The 20,994-nt window shown below is 43.6% G+C and overlaps 1 protein-coding gene across 7 annotated transcripts in view; it reads right to left on the bottom strand.

The window, feature by feature from the left end:
• The window catches only part of hoxb3a (homeobox B3a), an 89,929-nt gene that overhangs the window by 5,661 nt on the left and 63,274 nt on the right, over positions 1-20,994 (bottom strand). For 4 of the 7 annotated variants that reach the window (XM_056401207.1, XM_056401208.1, XM_056401209.1 and 1 more), the window contains exons 3-4: positions 11,491-11,557; positions 2,919-3,622 (exon numbers count right to left, since the gene is read on the bottom strand). In XM_056401207.1, the coding sequence (XP_056257182.1) occupies positions 2,919-3,501 (583 nt within the window). In that variant the 5' untranslated portion in view covers positions 3,502-3,622; positions 11,491-11,557. Of the gene's footprint in view, positions 1-2,918; positions 3,623-6,926; positions 7,412-11,490; positions 11,558-12,972; positions 13,560-20,994 lie in introns of those variants that run through there. The other 3 variants (XM_056401210.1, XM_056401211.1, XM_056401206.1) reach the window with 3 other exon arrangements.

Here is a 20,994-nt window from a genome sequence, read left to right as displayed (position 1 = left end):
AACGATATACAAAAGAAAAACATATTGTGACTATTTTGGCAGATATGACTCATAATTTCAGTTGGAATGGTTATTTTTGCATTTACATTTACAATGAAAAATCATTTTTTTTAAAATGATGATAATGTGATTTTTGCACCTCCTGCAATTTGGATATTGCTCTTGGTTATATTGTGATTTCAGTAATATTCGTATTAATTGTTCAGGCCTACTCAAGATTTTTCTTCAGGTGAAGGTTTCATGTCTTTGTTCATGTGTTCATACAGCACAGTTCAAAACAAGCACTGAGATCCTGTCCCTCTCTAATTCTCCTCGCGGTGGAAACAGTTGACTGTGGTGTTTACTTCTATGGTCAGAGAGAGAGCGAGGTGAGAGAGGTAGCCACTGTGTCATCTGTCTCACAGAACAGTGGCACTCTCTAAATGACTGTTTAAAATTCTCATCAATAAACAGTCTAATCTCCTCTCAGCGCTCTGCTCAGTCAGCTGAGAGACTTTTGAAGACTCATTTTCATTATGGCGGAGCAGATTCTTTTCTCATTGATAACTTCCAATTCAAATAATATACAGTAACATGTGTCAGTGACTGTTTTCTTTATCACGCATGCAGATGATATTCAAATTTATCATTTTTTCATTTCAAATATCTGCTTGTCATTCTCCCTCTCTCTGAAAATCTATTCATCTGTTATCGTACATGACATTTAAATTCATCCTGTTATTATCTTCCTTCTTGCAGTGGCTTCCCAAGGATGTGCAAAAAGGAGAGGAGGAGGAGGAGGAGGAGGAGTAGGAGGAGGCCAGGAAGGGGAGGAAGGAGAGCAATGGGAAGTCATATCATAACCAGAGGGTGGAGAGCAAGAAAAGAAGGGAGGAGGTGCAGGGTGGAGGGGAGGATGTAAATGAAGGTGTACAGGCTATTGGCTGTAGGCCTCTGGCAGCTGGTTAGCCAGACTGTCTATAACTGGCGGTACTGTTGCTGTAATGAACTGCTCAGTTGTCACTGATGAGAAAGTCAGTGTAAAGACAAAATGCCATGGAGGTTTATTCCTCTATCACATCCAACTGTTTTAGGTCCATGCACTTCAGATCTGACACTGAATACTCTATAAAAAATGTCTTGTGTTCTACCTGTGTCCTCTGCTAGTACTGCACTGATCCTGTGATCCCCTTCTTCCAATAACATTCAACATATAACCTTTCCCTTCTTATACATTGGGACTTTTTTCACAATTAACAATAGCATATCCATCCGCCCAGCTCTTCTGTGCAGGGTCTTCCTTTTAGCACAACTTGCCAGATCTGGTCAGTGAGTTTAGTACAGGTCTGTACTGATGCAATTTTGCTGCACCTGGCAACCTCACTGTTACAACAGGGCTTGTGCACTCAGCTGTTGATCACCAAAGAGCAGTTCTCCCCCCAAAACCACAACTTGTTGTTTTTACATTTGTGCATGTGAACAGATGAATGTGCTTGTAAGTGTATTTTTTCCACCTCAGAGGCAACTGTTTCCCCCTGTTTCCTCTACGTCTTTATGCAACAGCCTCCTGACTCCATCTCTGCACTCAACACACAGATGTAACAGTGGCATCCATCCAACCCTGTCTGCATTCGTATACTACAAAACAGTAACATTGTGGTGGCAACGTAATCGCTGGCTGGATTACTGGAGGCTATGTTTTCTTTTTCTTTTTGAATGAAGCACTACATTTATTAGCAGCAGGCTCAAAGCTGCAGGACCGTCACACCAGAGACCAGGGTTCAGATCCACAGGCCCGACTGTTCAGGCAACAAAAGCACTTTGGTTCAGGTCAGGGGGAGATGGTGGTTTTAAATAAACAGGTTGTGTCTGAAGTCATTAAACCAGACCAGGATCTTTCCCTATAACCTTAACCAAGTGCTGTGAGAGTCTGAACAGAGCCATAAGATTTAATGTGTCGGTGTAAAGCATTAACCTTATAATTATTATTATTACTTTTACTTATTAAAATAAAAGAGTCAACATATTTGCGACTTCACAAATACATAAATTGACCTTTTCTCTTTACGTTCTGATTACAATTACGTTTCCTTCAAAATGTAAAGTGCTGTTGCAAATGAGTTGCACATAAATCTAATTTCTATGAGACAGGATCGATTCATCTAACACGAAAAACTTTCCTTTCCCTACAAGTATATGGTTTTTCTTTGCTCTTAACAATATAGATTTTCCTCCTGGTTTCACTTGTTTACTTTAGCACTCCTCTAGGTTTGCAGAAACATTTGTCACCCTGCCATCCCTCTGCCCTTTGACCTCTTTTACGATTGGCTGCTTGACATAGCAAAGGTTTTCCGAGTCACTCAAGTCAGTTAAATAACTTTAATGAAAAGCAGAACTGATTCTTATTTTAGGCTCATCATTTTCATCTTTAAATGCTTCAGTGAAGCCAGCTTTCCAGCAACATTAGTTCAATTAAAAAACAATATCATTTGGGTAAAACCAGAACAGACTGAGCCACCAACCACAGCAAAATAATAACCAGCTCGACTGTTTGCCTGTGGTCACCTCCCTGTCTAATCCAGTGCCTGTGGAAACCTATTTTGCCATAATAGTCTGAAGAAACCTTTTTAAACCCTCTGGGGATTTGGGGCTTGAAAGAGGATGTTGATAAGAGAGGTGAGGAAAGAGGGTCTTGGTGATGGGAAGGAGAAGGCGGGATAATAGGAACAAAGACGCTAATGAGGAAGGAAAATGAAGGAGGAAAGAAATGGATGGAGGAGAGAATGAGCTGAGAAAAGGAGTAATGAGAGAGAGAAACACAGGAGGAAGGAGGAATAATTATTCGGCTAAGCCATGTTGCTGCTGTGGTACTGTGTGGAGGAAACCAAAGCAAAGACAGACAGAGAGACAGAGACAGAGACAGGTGTAGTCTAACACACCGTTGCCAGAGTTGTTGCTCGGTGAACAGTTTTTCTGCTTGGTCGTCTGACGACACTCTTTCATCCAGGGGAAGATCTGCTTGGCCAAGGTCGGGTTGGGGGGCAGTGAGGAGGAGGAGGATGATGTGGAGGAGGAGGAATTAGACGACTTATTGGGGGCTGATTTAGAGGCTGAGGAAGCCCCATTACTGCCCCCTGGCTGCTGAGCCCCTGTACTACCGCTGCTGGGGTTGGGGGGCAGTGGGGGGGACACCTGGGAGCCGGGGTGGTGCTCAGGTGGCAGGCTGGGCCGCATGCAGCTGCCATTCAGCTCCTTGGTCTTGGCTAGCTGCTGCTGCTGCTGGTGGCCACTGTTACTGCCCAGCGACTGTAACGAGCAGGCAGAGCGCTGGTACGAATCCACATCCAGATGGGTCGCCGACTGGAAGGCCGGCTGGTGGTGGGACACTGGGACCGGGGCATCGTAGCCCCCAAAGCCGTTGGCGGCTGCTGCCGCTGCCGCCGCTGCCGCCCCCTGCACCTGGTACGACGAGTAGCCACCGAAAAGCGTCGAGGAGTTGTCGTAGTATGTTGTCTTCTGCATTTCTGAGGGAAGTGGCGGCGTCTGCTTGTGCTCCGGTCCTTGTTGAAAACCACTGCCGGAAGACCATTTGGTACCGGGGGTCACGTGACAGCGTCTCTCCAACGGTCCCCTGCAATCTGACCTGAAAGGTTAGGAGAGGCAGAATAAAGAAATAAGAGCGATAAATCCATCTTCCTTCAATGAAAGGCGCCATGACATGAATAGAAACCACAGCTTTTCTTTCCTCACCCCCCCTTACCCTCCCCCTCCCCTCTGAGCCCAGTGCACAGCCTGCAGATGCTCTGGTGGTGGGGGCACGAAGAGGGCAAACTGTGTTCTTGTAATAATGTTAAATGTTTATTTCATTTATAAAGCGATGCAATATTTGTATCATTATTATTATTATTATTATTATTATTATTATTGTTATTATCAATTAGTAGTAGTAATAAAATAGTAGACTATGTATTACTATTAATAGTGATAGGCTTTTAGTTGTAAAATAATTAGTTAGCTTACTTTTATTACGTTTTTCGCTAATTATTTATCATTTTTCAGCAATTGATCCCAGGTCAATTAAAATGAAATAAAGCATTTTTTAAGAATTGTTTTAAATATGACTATATTAGGTATTTTCACATTAATTCATGAAGTTTCATGTTTATTAATTTTAATGTATTTGTAATTAAGCACTACCCCATCGTGTCGGGTGTTATTAAAGCCGGACGTGACACTCTTGTTGTGTAATGGCGGATGTGGCCTGAGTGTATATTTTCCCTGTGACTGATGTAGGTAACCTATTTCTGTCAACCTCTGCCTTCCGCACAGCCTGTGATTTACTGTATTCCATCTGCTCTGCTGTTACCTCACTCATCCTCGAGCAGAGGAGTGCATGTCCGGAAGCCATCATTGCTGCTGAATATCAGGCTGTTCTTGCATCACAGTAGATTTTTAACAGCTCGGAGAAAACGAACGCATTATTATTACAACTGCACGTCAAGATATTTAAAAGTTTTAAACGGGGTAACAAAGAAAAACGTAATGACAAGATGACATGTAGCTATAAATCAAATCTCTGTGTTGAAGACGGTGGTGTCCTAAATATTTCTAAAATATGATATTTTTGGATTTTTGCTCACGGGAGATCAGGGTTAGATTTAAAGCAGTAATTACTAATTTTCCTAATCCTATTCTGTTAAAAAAAAAAAAAGAACTAAAAAATAATAACAATTGAACAAAACACTTGGGCTCAGACAGAAAATGCCAGTAATAGGCCAGATAAAGAAAGAAAGAAGCTCCATGAGTCAGTGATCCATTAGGGCCGTGCGGGCAGAGTGCTCTATCATGGCCCCTTAAGGGAAAAAAAGCCGTGTGAGCCTCCATAGACTCCCTATCTGACGCTCACCGCTGGGGTGGGCCTGTGGCCGCCAGAGGCCGGCTTGTCCAGCGCGAGAGAGCACCTGGCATTCATTCTCCTCCACACAGATAAAATGTTTAACGGGGAGAAGCAGAGGTGAAGCGGCTCCGCTGCCTCTGTCACACTGAGCCTGTGTGTGTGTGTGTGTGTGTGTGTGTGTGTGTGTGTGTGTGTGTGTGTGTGTGTGTGTGTGCTGCTACAGCACCACAGCTAACTGCTGTTTGGCCTACTGGTACCAATTATCAGTTCCCTGGGTTCATTTGGCGACAACAGCCCACACAGATGTTATGTGGCCGTCAGTTCTATGTTTTAACGTCATAACACTGAAGCTACGTGCGCGTCTGTCGACAACAGTAAACAATAAAAACACAACAACAATAAAGAGTTAGCCACAACGCCTGCGAAATAACGTGATAGCGTTGGGCCTGAACTAGGAAACATAAACAGAAAAAAATCTGAAATGATGGTTTGTAGCTATTTGTAGGATACGAAATCTGTGATTTGTAAATATGTGGTAGGCTACTTTAAAAAATGAATAAATAAAACCAGTAGCCTACTGGGCCTGGATGATAACCTACATTTCAAATAAATACATCAATAAGCAGCAAGTTAAAAGAGAAAAAGGAAGAAAGAATGAAAACCATAAAAATTGATATACCCTGCAAAAAGAAACAAACAAATAAAAAAACGAATAAATAAATCCTGTGTCATCCTGCCAGTGTTTTTTATAACGGGTTAATTGCGCTAAAACAATGTAATTCCTACAACCCCTTTCCTTAATGTATTACTGTTATTATTCCTTTTTTAGGATTAGACAGACCAGCCCTGCTCCAGCTCTCAGCACGTCACACATGTCAGCCATTTATCTTTCTGGTAGACAAGCTGGAATCCTAATTATTTACTCTGAGGAATAGTCCCAAGGAAGGAGAAGGAGAAGGAGAGAGAGAGAGAGAGAGAGAGAGAGAGAGAGAGAGAGAGGCCATGGCACTGAGTGTAGGAGGAATATGTTATTAAATCATATTGCTGTTTCGCCATTAAACAGGACACGTAATGTCTCTGCCACTAGGCTTGTAGGACTAGAGCTTAATACAATCACCAACTTTACTAGACGCCTCCCTGAATAATCCACTTATACTGACAGAGAAACAGCCATCCAAACAAAAACAACACACACACACACACACACACACACACACACACACACACACACACACACACACACACACACACACACATAGGGAGTGAGAGAGGGAGAGAGAGAGAGAGGTCGGCCTTGGTGTCCAGTGTCTGTGCTTTATCCTGGGATATAAAATTACAAATGGCGCCTGCCATGAAGAGCTATGCAGGCATGGAGACAGAGAGGGAATGCATTAACTTGGACAATCCACATATTCCTTATCCCATTAACACACACGGGGTGGGGTGTGTGTGAGAGGGGGGGTGTAATTATATTGAGCTGTGCCCAGAAACAATGAAGGATTGGCCTGATCAGAGCTATTGTTGCTCTGTTCATGGCCTCAATTTAGGCTGAAATCACTAAAACAGTGAATCTTGTATGGAAGCTATGAATGAAATTAGGCTACAGCACACAGCCTCTAAACATTTAGGTAAGAAATGAAATAAATGTCAGACATTGGCAAAATAACAAAACGGAGGCCCGTGGGGAAGGGAAACGTCCAGGGAGAAGTGGATCATCCATAAAAGAAAAATGCCATTGCTTTGTAAATAAATAGCTATAAGTGAGGAAGAGACATGGAGAAGAAATGAGAGGGGGAAAAAGAAAGGAAGAGGACAGAGATGGAAGGCCGAGGGAAGGGGGGCTACTTGCGGCGGGTATCTGCGGCAGCTTAAAGCATTGTGAACTCTTCTTGAACCGGGATTGAAGTCTATTGGGCCATAAATCACTGAGCCAGCCACTCCGCCGTTCACAAACTGCACAGCGAACAAACACGCTCTGTATTTCTGGTTTGTTGTTTGAGCTCGTGCATTTAACGGCTGGCCTTGCTTGCCTGCCGGTGATTCTCCTTACCTTTCCTTTCCTTAGCACCGGTGGTCCCGGTCCAGTCCGGCACGGACCCAGCAGCACCGCATCACCAGATTAGTCCCCACCGCACATTCACCAGGTAATCAATAACAATAATAAATAATTAAATAAAAAACGAATCCGGTCGTTCTCTCTCTCCGTTTTCCTCCGCTGCTGCTCCTCCGGTGCTGTCTTGAGACCAGCACGACTGCTCGCAACTACCACCACAACAACACCTCCTGGAGCCAGCGGCAGCAGCAGCGGCGGCGGCAGCGGCAGAGAGGGCTGCGCGACGGCGGCGAACCGGACACCGTGTGGCATGAACGACCGGCTGATGAGGAGGGAAGGACGGACTCAAGTCGTTGGTGGGGGGCTCGATAAACACGGGCAGAATAAACACACGGGTTCGGTTTAGGCTACAGGCAGGCTAGCTAGCACACGAGCTGAACGAGCGTACCGGGAGCCTGCCTGCTGCCTGTTCGCCCCCCCCCACCCACCACCCAACCCCTCCACCTCCACCCTCCGCCCCAGCACCAGCACTGCCTGCACCGCTGCTGGCTGATAACAATGGCCTCAAATTTCTTTCTTTTTTAGCCTCTGTCGCTCAAGCAGCCACCCAGCCAGCCAGCCAGTCAGACAGCCTCTGAGGAACAGGTCCACCTCAAAATGTCACCCCATCGCATTTCTGGGTGGTTGTTCATCCGTCTGTTTTATCCCTCTTCTCCTTCTTCTTCTCTCTTCCCGGGTCTCCTGCTCCACTCCTTCCGCGTCCTCCCTCTCCGTCTTGGGTCTGAGTTCTCGCCTAGTCTTGGTCTCTGGCTGTAGGTGCCGGGCTTATTCCACACGGCTAGCAGCAGTAAGAGCTCGTAGTAGTAGGAGCTGTGGTGGTGGTAGCACAGTCAGTGTTCTCATTCTGTTGTTGACAACAAGCCCGGGTATCAGTAACGCTCACGGGGGTGTAACGGAGGAAACAACGGGGCTTGACTCGCGGATTTGTTGATTCCCCCATCAAAGAGCTCAGCGTCACTCACAAATTATGCTAATTTCACTGGCTGCAAGTGAAACATGCAGTCAGTTATGTTAGCCCCACAGCCAGGCACACAGCCTACTGTCCCAATACTGTCCCAAAAATAACTATTTTAATTTTAATTTCACTTTTTTATAAGGCACTTCTGTTAGCTAAGCTACAACAAAGCCTACAACTCGCCAGGTGAAGTTCGGCATAACTTTTTATACATTAGGTACAAAAACACTTTTGCTTTAAATTTGTGGAACTCTTTTGCCTTTACAATTTTCCAACTTCTGTTTTTTTCTAACAACTAAACTAGGCCTATATGCTACTATGCAACATAAATCTTATAGTAGGCCTAGAGGTACAAGAGTAACTCTATTTGTAGGCTATGATATTATTGAGGGTGGGTCATGGTGGACAGAGATGCAGCCTCAAGAGATTATTATTAGTAGTATTAGCTAGGCCTATAGTTTAATTTTACAACAGCTGTTCTTGTTTGCTCAGGCTGGTAGATTAGTTTAAGGTGGTATTTACTGAGCCGGGACGATGCAAATTAAAATTATTGGCACTAACATCAAACTAATTTACATATTCAGTCCAACTAGGCTCACAATGTAACATTAATAAATCAGTCTAATAAATAAACTATATAATCTGTTTAGAAGCTGAATTAGTATTATGCATAACATTATTAGAAACATGACGCATCATTCTGTTCTTAACTTGGTGTATTTTATAAAGCATTCACTGTTTACTATAGGCCTACCATTTCTCTGTGGGGTGGCAATGCTAAGGCTAATATGTTCTTATTAATGGTGAACCTGGTATCATCAAATGGTATGGAGTACAACCCACTTCCTGATTCTCTGCTGACTAACCCTAATCCTAAAATGTTGTTAAATGACGTGTGTAAAGCTTAAAATGTGTAGACATGACTGGAGAAATGTTCCATGTCTATATCCTATGATATCACTTATTATTTTGCATGTTTTTATCTCTTTACAGAAACTTACAGTGTATCTGGAAATGCAAATAAAGCACTTATTTGAAAGCAGCTACAGTACACTCAGTGCCAGACTCATAAATATGTCACTGGGTACTGTTTGACCCTCATACAGCTGAGTGAAGACATGTAGACTATATTTTTACAATTCTCTTGGGAGGCATCATTTCATTTAGACACCAATGTGCTGATCATTCACCTGTTTGTGGCAATTGTATGAAATAATTTGGTGACATTTCTACAGGCAACATGAGACTTTCTTTACTGTCCCTCAATCCCTCCTGAATTTACATGAAGCTCTTCTTGATGCTCATCCCATGTTTATCTGTAGAAACTAGATATGGAGACTGTGTTGTTAGATTTTAAACACATCCTTGTTTCTGCTTATGCACAGAATAAAGTTGATAAAAATAAAAGAATATCAGGCCAAAGTAGAAGAGAGGAGACTGACAGAAAAGGCACAGAGACATCTATCATAAGTAGCATGGCTCTGGGTGGCTGCCATGAGGGAACTTGGGCCTTTAAAATCTGCCCTTCCAGGTCTTTTTAGAGAAAGAAAACGTTAGGAGAGAGCATATGTTCCTCCCTGTGTTTTGAGTTCAACACACAAGGGAGGAAGACAGGAGGAAGTGCAACAACATGTGAAGAAAAAGGTGAAGTAGGCTAAAATAAAATAAAAAAAGCTAGAATGACAAGAAGCCCCAGAGGGAAAGAGACAGAGAGGTGAGACCAAAATGGAAATGAAAATATGAAAGCGCGTCTCACAATGTTTCCACACACTCTCTGTCTCTATAGCGTTCTCTCCCGCTTCCCTGTATTTTTATTATTCAGGACGCTACCCCTGTCGTTTATGGCTACGTAAGATTTATGAGTTCTCTCGCACCCAGCAGCGTGTGTGTGCGTCTCTCTCTGTGAGTGTGTGTGTGTGTGTGTGTGTGTGTGTGTGTATAAACAGCCCAACTTTAAAACAGATAGCATTCGCTGTGGGCTGCTGAAATGAGAGGATGAGCTCTGTGTAGGTGGGAGGTGGGAGCCTGAAATGTGTCCGACTGCAACTTTCTCTTCAAACCTCTTTGTGCGGACGGAGGGATCTGCTCACTGCTGCTGAAAACCCCTCATTACTCATTAACCAAACCTCTAATCAGCTGTTTTCTTTTTGTCTATCTCTTTCTTTTTTTTCCATTGCGCAAGAGTGTGGGATGAGAAGTGCATATGGAGAAATAAGCAGTGCGGATTACACGTATGTATTGACTTGTGAAAGCACGCCGGTGCTTGTAAAGGATGGCAGTTATTCTTTATTTTCCTTGGATGGCAGACGCGCATCGGCGCCTCCGTGTTTCGGATTGAGTCACGGATATTGGGTTTCACAACTGAAACTCTGTGCCCTGCAGAGCTGTGGAAATCCTCCCAACATTTTTTCTTTTTTCCCCTCTGGGACTTCAGACATTTAGGCCACTGAGGATGACACTAAGGAATTTCCTCTGACTACGAGATTTAATATTTTCCCCGCAGCTTCACTGTGTGCAGCGGAAACACCGCACTGCTGTAAACGCCAATGCTAAAATATAGCCTACTATATGAATGAATTATGCTTATTGTTGTGTTTGTTTCCTTATGTGATGTAGCGTTTGTACCGCAGTTCGCCTCCCTATCTGACGCTGCTGCTGCTGCAGCGACAGTTTCATTGCTGTTCTTACTTCTTAGCGTTAGCTTCATTATTAGCAGTTACAGAGTTCTGCTTTAATAACTGTCTTATCAAATGATGAACCGACCCTGCTCTGCTTCCTGCTGCGGCTGCAACCGCCATCACACACTGCCCTTCACACCTCTGGATTATATTACATTAGCACGTGTCATTACATTATATTACATCACTAACACACACACACTCACACACATAGACTGCACATCCAGGGAACATTTGGCATGCTCTCAGCTGCACACATTTTCTTCGATTTTTAGAGAAAAACAAACTTCGCCTACATAGACTAAAATAATAAAAACAAATCATCAATCGAAAACAAAATCACCAAAATCTTCCTCCACATATTTCCACAGTAATTTTTCTGTTAGCTTGAGTCTGCACTGCCTTCTGCTGCTGCTACTACTACTACTACTACAACTACCACCACCACTACAATTAATGATGAAGATACTACTACTACTACTACTACTAATAATAATAATAATAACAACAATAATAATAATAATAATAATAATAATAATAATAAAATAAATAATCATTCTTATTCTAATTTTAAGACATGAGTAGGCCTACATGACGGTGGAAACAAAGAAAACAATAGTTAAATGCGCTACTTAAAATAGCCTATGTTTTTTTCTATAAATAGAGAAATAGATAAATAAATAAATATAAATTCATCTGATCAGCAGCCATATTTATGAGGAATTTTGACAGTTTGACCTTAAATAGAAAAGCACAGAAAACGTCTTATGAGGTTTTTAACCGACCCACATTCTCCTGCTTATATGTCTAATAACAAATGCACTGACTCACAGAATCACATGTAATAAAGTGAAACAGTGAAACTCACCGGAAGATTTCCTCTTATTCCCCAATGTTTTGGTGGAAGGAAGCGGCTTCCAGAAAGCTCCTAAGAACTGCGGTGCAGGAGGGGGGAGAGATGGGGGAGAGAAGGGTAAATAGAGGGAGAGAAGGGAAAGGAAAGAAAGAGAGATGCAATCAAAAGGTCTCGGTAAAATCCGATACAGAGCACAGACCTCTTGTAGTCTATCGAGCGGCTGCGACAGGGAGAAACCGCTGACAGGTATTGCTGACCTTAAATTATTCCCGCTGAAATCTGGGAATAAAAAGCAATAAGAGCAGAGAGGAGGATGAAGGCTGGGGTGGAAGTGATCTCAGATCGTATTGATCCTGGTTATCATATTACACATCCTATTACATTTACCAGCTTTCCCTGCGTTTTAAAAAACAAAACGGGGGAAAATCTCTTATCTGAGTTCCCTGCTGTTGTAAAACATTTAACGAGGAAAAAATGGCGCCGCTTCCCATCAATAGTGCAGATAAAAGTCAGGATGGAGAGAACTGAAAATTATCCATAATTAATTTGGAGCAATTTTGCATAAATCAGCTCGTGGAGAATACTCACACACCCATCACAAAATAATAAAAACAAAATAATAGTAAAACCACGTGTGTGTGTGTGTGTGTGTGTGTGTGTGTGTGTGTGTGTGTGTGTGAGAGAGAGAGTGTAATCCTAAAAATAGAAGAAAATAAGTAATTCAAATAATAAATAGCCTAACCCGAATAGTTACACCATAATTATCTCACAAAAATAACGTTAACGCTTAATAATAATACATTAATATTAGTCGCCAAACATGAAAACACCGAAGCCAAAATCTAACTGGGCCGCGTCTAATTCCCGACTCCCATTCATTTTAATGGGAATTATCATGAACTATGATTGGAAACCTAATGTGGAGCCTGAATGTTAAGGCGTAGAAACGCGCTGCATTCACACTGAACAAATACATATCCACCACAACAAGAATCCGCTCTGCAAAAAAAAAAAAAAAAAGTCGGAAATGTTGCTGAACATCAAATTAAAAAAATCCAGCTGTTTCCAGCGGTTCCTAATCCACAACTTCATCTTCATCCAAACTGAACAACACACACACACTGACAACAGTCAGTGTCAGGGCCCGGTTTATCTTCTTGTGGGGCCAAGAGCGCGCGTCCCGGCCGGTGGTAAGCATCCAACCATCCGCTGCTGGTAACCGTGTTGTAAAGGTGAGGTGTTTCATTGTAAAAGCGCGTCCGCGGCCGCAGGATGAGAAGCTGCTGTCCGCCTCGCTGCAGAGCGGCTCTTATTATTAAAGTGCTGGAATAAAATCTGTGGCTGCTCCTGTTTCTGCTCGTGACAGCTTCCCCCAAACACATAAATCAAAAGCAAGGATCCCCCGTCCTCCCCGTACCAGCCGATACCACCATCACCACTGCTACTACTCCTACTGCTATAAAGTTATTTATTGTTTCCTCTCCATGCACTCACACACAGCTCTGGCTGCTGTCCATCCCCATCACAACACCAGCCGGGGGATTCCTCCCTGTGTCCCCCCTTCAGCCCTGAGGGTTAGTCGGGAAATTTGGAGCCACGGAGCAGGAGTGGACTAGTCTAAAGTTGCCCTGAAAGTGATGAAGGGGGCCGACTAGCTTAGCCAGCTAGCCTATAGGCCGAGACAAAGGGAGGAGGCCGCCTCCAGAGCCCCAAAACAGCTGATGAGCCAAATTTTGAGTAGAAGCACAGACTGAGGTGGAGAGGGGGACTGAAGTCATGCATCCAAATAAAACAATGTAGACGAGTGTTTTTCTCACGCTGGATGAAGTGAACGTTTGGAATGAAGGATGGAGCAGCAGCAGAAATATGGAGGCAACAAAGGAAGGTGAAGGAGCAGCAGCTTTAGACTCCTGGGAAACACTGAAAACTCACAGTATATTTGCATTTAGTGAGTCTGGCACGTGTATCAACATTTAGAGAACCCTATTTATCTGAATTCTGTGGTTACTTATGACGTATGCAAACTATAGGTGCAGAAACCATGGCACATTAATGCATCTGCTCACCACTGCTGCAGCTTCATTTCACAGTCTCTCATGATCTGAACACATTTTTATCACTGCTCTCTGCTCTTATCTCTGCCTGGTCTGGTGGTGCCATCACTGGCTTGCCTTCACACAGGCACATACACACACACACACACACACACACACACACACACACACACACACACACACACACACAGGCGCACACACACACGCACACACACACACACACACACTTGGATGCAGTAACATATGTTCCTTTTAGGAGCAGCTTTACATACTCACCAGGTTTATCAGACTGTGCTGGATCTAAATAAAACAGCTGTGGTGCGTTCAAGGTAGTTTGATCTTCAAGTTTTATGCTGTGTTTTTCTTTGTCCTCAGCCCATACAAACACATGCTCATACCTTTTAGAGTGAGTAACACTGATATTACTTTACAGCCTTGGTATTAAACCTCACTGAAGCCCTCACACAGGGACATATTGGTGCAAAGCTCCAAATGTGACCTTTGACCTGGAATAATTATTTAATGATGAACCAGTAGACTAAGCAGTTACGTACTATTTTATGTTTTAACCCACAAGTCTGTACATCTTTTACTTCAACTCAAATGTACAGAAAATCATTTTAAAATTAAAATTAAATTTAAAATTCAAATTATTCAGTTTTTTTTTTTTGTTGTGACTTTAATAAACCCACAGAACCTAACTGCTACACTCCTCAAACTCAAAATCATCGCAGTGATATGGGCTGACAAGCTTCATACACGTGCACATTGACATGTTGATTGTACCAGGTGTATTTAGTCACAAGATTACAGCTCAAACATGCACGTGTAACTGTTGTTGGGCATCAAGGTTGTTTAAAGACATGTCCATCTTCTCCTGTTTGGCTGCAGTGCAGTGTGTTATTTTAGTGAACACCACTGTTTTTGTACTCAACTGTCACAGCTCAAATAGTCTACACTCTAATTATAGCCTGTGCAGTCAGATGACTGTAGCTGGGTGTTAAAATGCAGACCACATAAACTGAATGACAACTTTGTGGACTCCTTGCTTGTAAATGGTGCCACAGACCCATCGAGGATCAAGTAGAGTAACAAAAAAAGCTTCTTAGATTTTCTCAGCATTACACCTTTAATCTGAGAAGCAGAGTGTAAACCTCCACAGCTAAAACACTGAGCAGTAAAAATAACTTTGAAACTAATAATAACATGAAAATCCCTCGGCCTCAAACAAGCTATCTGTTCATCAAACCCCCCATGTGAATCCAATTTCCCAATCTGACATCATGTGGGCAGAAGCCCGCCAACATTCTTTTCAAATGATCTCCACAGCTAGAATTTCATTTGGTCTGGAGGATTTATCATGCTGCTTTCCCCAGAAGCTCGACTCACTGGTTTGATCTCAGTTCAACTGCAAACAAGTCAATAAAAACAGTGAGTACACTACAAGTGCTCTTCAGGCACACATTTGTTTACATATGCAAATATTTACTCACTGGACAGACATTTATTTTACAGTAAATACTGGTGTGGCTCACAGGGCTTTCAATTTACATATTCATGTTTTTCAATAAATAGTTTAGGAATTCATTTCTGTCTTTCTTTCACCTTTTTGTGTCTCTTTATGCCATTTGACCTTTTTGGGCCACCAGAGCACCCATCTCCTTCACATCACCCTCCACAGAGATCAGTCAATATGCTCACACGTTTTCCCTAAAAAGACATTTTTCATCAAGTCCATTCGAAGCTTTCCTTGAAGTGTAATGAGGTTGAACGGCCACGCAGCATCACTGCGAACACACACACACACACACACACACACACACTCACACTCACACAACCAAATGGGTAAGCGACGACAAACCCAACACTGCAACACATTTCATCTCCTCCCCTCCTGCTCTGGGCGGATGACACAAAAGTTTCAACACCATTTTTCAGATGCACTACTGAGAGAGACAGAGAGACAGAGAGAGAGAGAGAGAGAGAGAGAGAGAGAGAGAGAGAGCTTATCTTCCTTTACAGTTTGTTTATTGAAAGAGTTTTTGGTTCACAGCCCGTGTCCTGTTGCCCATACTCAGTTATTAGTTAGATATATTTGTACAAATCAGCACAACTTCTGTGCACTAACTACTGAGTAAGTTTATTTTGAAATGTATCAACCATGGAGCAGTTTAATGTGGAAAATCTAGAAAATCCTATATTTTTGTTTTGAGTCTGGTGTTTTCCATTCCATCACAACCAGTCGAAATGAGATCTGCTCAGTTGCATCTACCAGCTTTCCATCTGCTGTGCAGCAGGTAGTGAACTCGAAATGGCAAAGCTCTGCTGTTAAGACACGCTTCCTCTTATTTTGGCGAACACATTCTTTTCATTCAGGCTCTTGAAATCTGAACAGATCTTCTACTTATAAAGTCTGTTGCTCCTGGCTGTAGATACATAACTGAGGCATTACGCTCACGCTGTGTACAAAAGACCTATTTGAACCCTGTCTGAGCCACAGGCCTCTGCTGAAGAAGACTCATTCTGTTCTCGATTCATGGTCTCACAAGAGTTTCCAGGGAGATTCACAAGTTTACCAACAATCACAGCTGAACTTATAGTAAATCATTAATTATTAAGAGGGGAGCTGGGGGTGGCTTCAAAGCTTGAAGCACTAAACACTTTTTATTAGCAAAAATCAAACCTTATTCCAATGGAAGCCTCAAATTATTCTTTAAATTCTCTTTAAACTACGTTGCATTAAATTATGTTATCAGCTCATCTTCTCGGTTGAGCCAACATTTCAACCCAGCGTCTATCCTCCTCTCTCGCTGCCTGCAGGGTCGCCCGCCTCCCCGAAGTGCTCGCCCCAGTGTCATCAGCAGTCCTGAACCAGAAACTCACGCCATCAGCGACTTCCTTTGACAAGAGAGTTAATCTTTATCAGAGATGCTAATCTTTAACCTGAGCCTCAAAGAAAGCCCTATGCCAGAGAAAGAGAGAGAGAGAGAGAGAGAGAGAGAGAGAGAGAGAGAGAGAGAGGTAGGGGGTCAAATTGCCCTCTCTGCTCCTGGGCCATGAAAAGTGCCAAGCTCACCAAGTCTGTCAGGCATGGGGATGAGGAGGGGTGGACGTGACTGGCTGTGTGTGTGTGTGTGTGTGTGTGTGTGTGTGTGTGTGTGTGTGTGTGTGTGTGTGTGTGTGTGTGTGTGTGTGTGTGTGCATGCACTCAGTGGTTAAGCATAGGTGAAGCATATGAAAGGTTTGCAGAGGGCAGATTGTATTTCTGTCTAAACTCATAACATTGAAATAAAGCTGAAGAACTATATTTAAACATTGCATCAAAGCTCAGGACAGTGTATGCAGCTAGGCATGTATGTGCAGCATGTAAATATTGAAGTGTTGCTATGTTAAATCCGCAAAAGTGATTTAGTTTTGTGTGGTTTGTGTGTTTTCAGTGATTATTTAAAAAGATTCAAGAGGTTTAATCATAGATTTAGATTAAAAGCTTCATTTTAATATTGCGGCACGCTGTAAAAAGTGACATGCTGATAGTGGTTGAGTACGGTGCCTCTCTGAGGAGTCGTCACAATAAATGCACATCATGTCCCATGGCTGATGTGTGCACAGCGCCTTAAACAAAGGACATGAGGGGGATTTGGGAGCTTTATGCATCGTTTTTGCTCTCAGATTGTATTATGAAGAGAGGCAGGTTCCTTGGTTTAGTTGTAGCTCTGGCAGTCACTTTGTGCAGTGACTGAATATCTCTTTCAGGGGGTTTGTCATTGTGTATCCAGCTGTGTGACCAAAGATGGATGTTGTTTTTCAGGACACTCAGCGCCTGTAGCTGCATGTCGGTCAAAAAAAAAAAAGTACATTTGCAGCACTGGTGTGTCAGTGCATCCAGGGACAGTGGCACTCAGTGATATGTGTTAGTAGTAATTTGTGGTTTGGCAGTGCCTTGGAAATTGATTTTTCTACGTTGTTATTATATTGCTTTGAGGCCTCATTACGTTGAGTTTTGAACAACCTGCACCTCTACAACAGGCCGGTATCCATTTCCTAACAACACGCTCCTCTTATGACACAAGGATAAGAATAAGAAGCCAGTGATTGTAATATAATCAGGCCACTTGGCCCAGCAGCAGATAGGCCTGTTATTAAGGCTGTTACAGCAGGAGGAAGCGGCTGTATGGATCTCAGCCAGACCTGTCAGCCTTTATACACTGCCACAGTGTTAGGCATGCCTGCCCCCAATATTTTACTCTGATGGCTGTTTTGCCCATAGTTTGTCAGTGATGTATGAAAAAATCTATTAAATGGTGGCTGTGCTGGGATCGCTGTGGGTTTTTCTGACTTTAAAGTCTCTATACCTGGAAGTGAGTGAAAACCGCAGAGGTCACGCTTCCAGAAGAACCAATCAGAAAACGACAAAACAAAACAAAACAAAAAAGGCCGTAATAGTCTGACATGTTTTGTTGGTAGATGCTGTTTTTCCTGTGCTGATACAATAGGATCTGTACTGTGTTTGACCATATATAAAACCATTTAAGCTGAAATCACCCCATTCACTTATTAAACAATAAACAGACTAAACAAATGAATAAACTATTCTCCACCTCCGCACACCTGCTCCTACTCTTAGATCTTCCTCTTCCATTAATCCCATCTGACCACCAAGGCTTCAGAGCCTTCAGCCGTGTTGCCCCTCCACTCTGGAACTCACTTCCACAAGACATTTGTAATATTGATTCTCTTGCTATTTTCAAATCCCACCTCAAAACACACATCTTCAAACTCAACTATTCTGTTTAACTCCAACACCAGTGTTTAATCAGATTTATTTTTATGCAATTATATTTATTAGAATTTCTTTTGTATTTTATGCCTTATACTTACATTTAATTTTTTACTACTGTGTGTTGTAAAGTGTCTTTCAAAGGCGCCTAAAAAATAAAATGTATTGTTATTACTATTTTTAAAGTCATTTTTGAATGCTGACATCTTGTCCCCTCAAAACAAAGACACCAAGGTGATTAAGACCTGATGATGGCTGGTTGGTAAAATTATATTTAATACACATATATTTTACATTGTTATTCCTCCATCCACCTCCATAATTTCATTGTATTCTTATTTATTGCGGGCTGGTTTCATATCCCTCAGATCTCCTGCATGGATCCAACGCTATAGCTGCCGCTACAACAATGAGAAAAGCAACAAATTGGGCAGACTGAGGGTGGATCAAAGTTATTATGGAATAGACTTAGGTGTAATGATTCAAATTTAAATAGCCTAGTTGTAATTACACATGTACTCATAACCACTTTGCTAAGATCTGGTGACATGATTTGTTTTTGTAGGACCATTTGCTGTGTGTTTGGGGGTGTGTGTGTGTGGGGGGGGGGGGGGGGGGGCGAAAAGGACATGACAATTTGTGGATAGGAGTGAGGGGAAAGGGGGGGGGGTGCTTCTTGAGTAAGCAATCTTTTCACACTATCATAAATCACAGCGCGGCTCACATGCATCTTCTTTCTTTACACCTAGCCGTCAGGTCCCTATTCACGACTTATTCTCTCCCTGCCACACACACACACACACACACACACACACACACACACACACACACACACACACAGCGTATAGGCTACCAGACGCACACCTCTCTGTCACAGCGCACTTTGTGCTGCAAGTAAACCTCTTTTTAAATGACTGGGGGGGGAGGGAGAGAGAGAGAGAGAGAGAACATGGCGAGGCGCCCTCTTCACCCTCTTGTCTGTTACCTATTCTGAGGCATCTGTCTTCAACTACCCTCACACACTCACACACACACACTCAAAAAAAAAGTTTTGGCTAGCAATGGAGTTTGCACATCCCACGGATACCTCGGCGAGTTGGAGAGAAGAAGACCACGGTCACACAACAGATAATTAATGACATGTCGAGCGGTGGAGCACGTGGGATGGGGACGCCTCGGGAACACACACCGGGACACTGAGCGAGAAACATCCCAGCAGACCGTACCTGCTCTGTCGGCGGCGTCTCTCCTCCTGGATCTCCTGCTGCTGCTCCTTGTTTGTTTTTTTTATTCCCTGGATGCGGTCTGTTTGTGGACGCGGACGGACACACACCGGCTGGAGGAAAGAAGATCACCGTATCCCTTCTCTGAAAACCTCGGATGTATTTTTCACTGATTTCGGCTGCGTAATTACGCGCAGTCGGCCCGAAAGCTTGGCTCTTTTCTATCGTGTAGTCGGCTCTGAAACCGCCTTCATGCCGGTTAACCCCGGCGTTTAAACCGCACTGTTACCTGCTATAACACCGGTGTAGCCTCTGTAGCCTGAAACGCCTGTGCAACATAATATAACGTCACGTAAAGCTCCAACAATTAAAGCCTACCTACAGCACTGGCTTACGGGGACTGCTCGGTCTGGGGCTCGCGGTGCTACTTTACCCTAAAAAACACACAGCGTGCGCGCGCTCCCCCCTCCCCACCCCCTCCTCTGCCTGTACTGCAAAATTTCCCCCGTGCAGCAGCGGGCCGGTGCGTCCTGGCCAGACAGCACCACGGTGTAAAAGCTTTTCTGGATTGAACGTGACGCCGTGTATTCCCCGAGCTCCTCTCCTCTGTCTCTACCTCTCTTTGCCCCTTTCTTTCGCCCTCTTCTATATCTTCTTCTGTCACTTCACTAAAAGAGACAGAAGGCTCGTGCTCTGACATTCACTCTCTTCTTTTACTCGTCTCTTCCTTCCTTCCTTCCTTCCTTCCTTCCTGTCTGTTGGTATCATCTGGTCAGCGTTTCAAAAACTCACCCAAAAACACTGTTGTTCTTCGGTTGCTACTTTGCTAACTAGCCTTGAGTGCACGTTGACCTTTAACCTTTACATACCAAGATATTCTAGATTTCCCCTCCATGCGCAAAAAATATGGAATATCTAATTTACGTTAACCTGGTTCTCCCCCTCCTCTCCCTCTCTCTCCGCCGGACCTCTGCTCGGACCTCTGGCTGCTGCGGGACAGGCCAGCTGACACCATGAACTGTTTTTGAACCGGGCTGCTGACTGACAGCTTAGACAGGTCGCGAGATCCTGGGGAGTCGGGGAGAGGGGGGAGGAGGAGGGTTCTGGTTCTTGTTCCTGTCCAATAATGGGGGGGGGGGGGGTTGGTTGAGGTGAGCAAGGGGGGTTAGCGAGGTTCAGCGTGACCCGCCTGTCCGTCCTGCCAGGTGTTGGTTATTACATGGAGTCAAACTGCGAGCGATCAGAGCAGAAGGAGGGTGAGGAGGAAGGAGAGAAGGGAGAGGAAAAGGAGAAACTCCGCAGTGCTTTGATCTGTGAGTCCACACACGGGGAAGCTGCTTATAGCAGCTACACATTCACAGGTAGAATAGAAGCTACAGCCTCTAGGCCTGTCCGTCAAACCACGGAGCTCACTTCCACTAATGTGACGGGGATAAAACCACGGTCAACACTTTACATTAAT

This window comes from Seriola aureovittata, chromosome 17, assembly GCF_021018895.1.
Source record: "Seriola aureovittata isolate HTS-2021-v1 ecotype China chromosome 17, ASM2101889v1, whole genome shotgun sequence".
In the NCBI taxonomy this organism is placed as follows: domain Eukaryota; kingdom Metazoa; phylum Chordata; class Actinopteri; order Carangiformes; family Carangidae; genus Seriola; species Seriola aureovittata.
The sequence above is the reverse complement of the archived record's forward strand: the minus strand, read 5'-3'. Positions and strand labels throughout refer to the sequence as shown.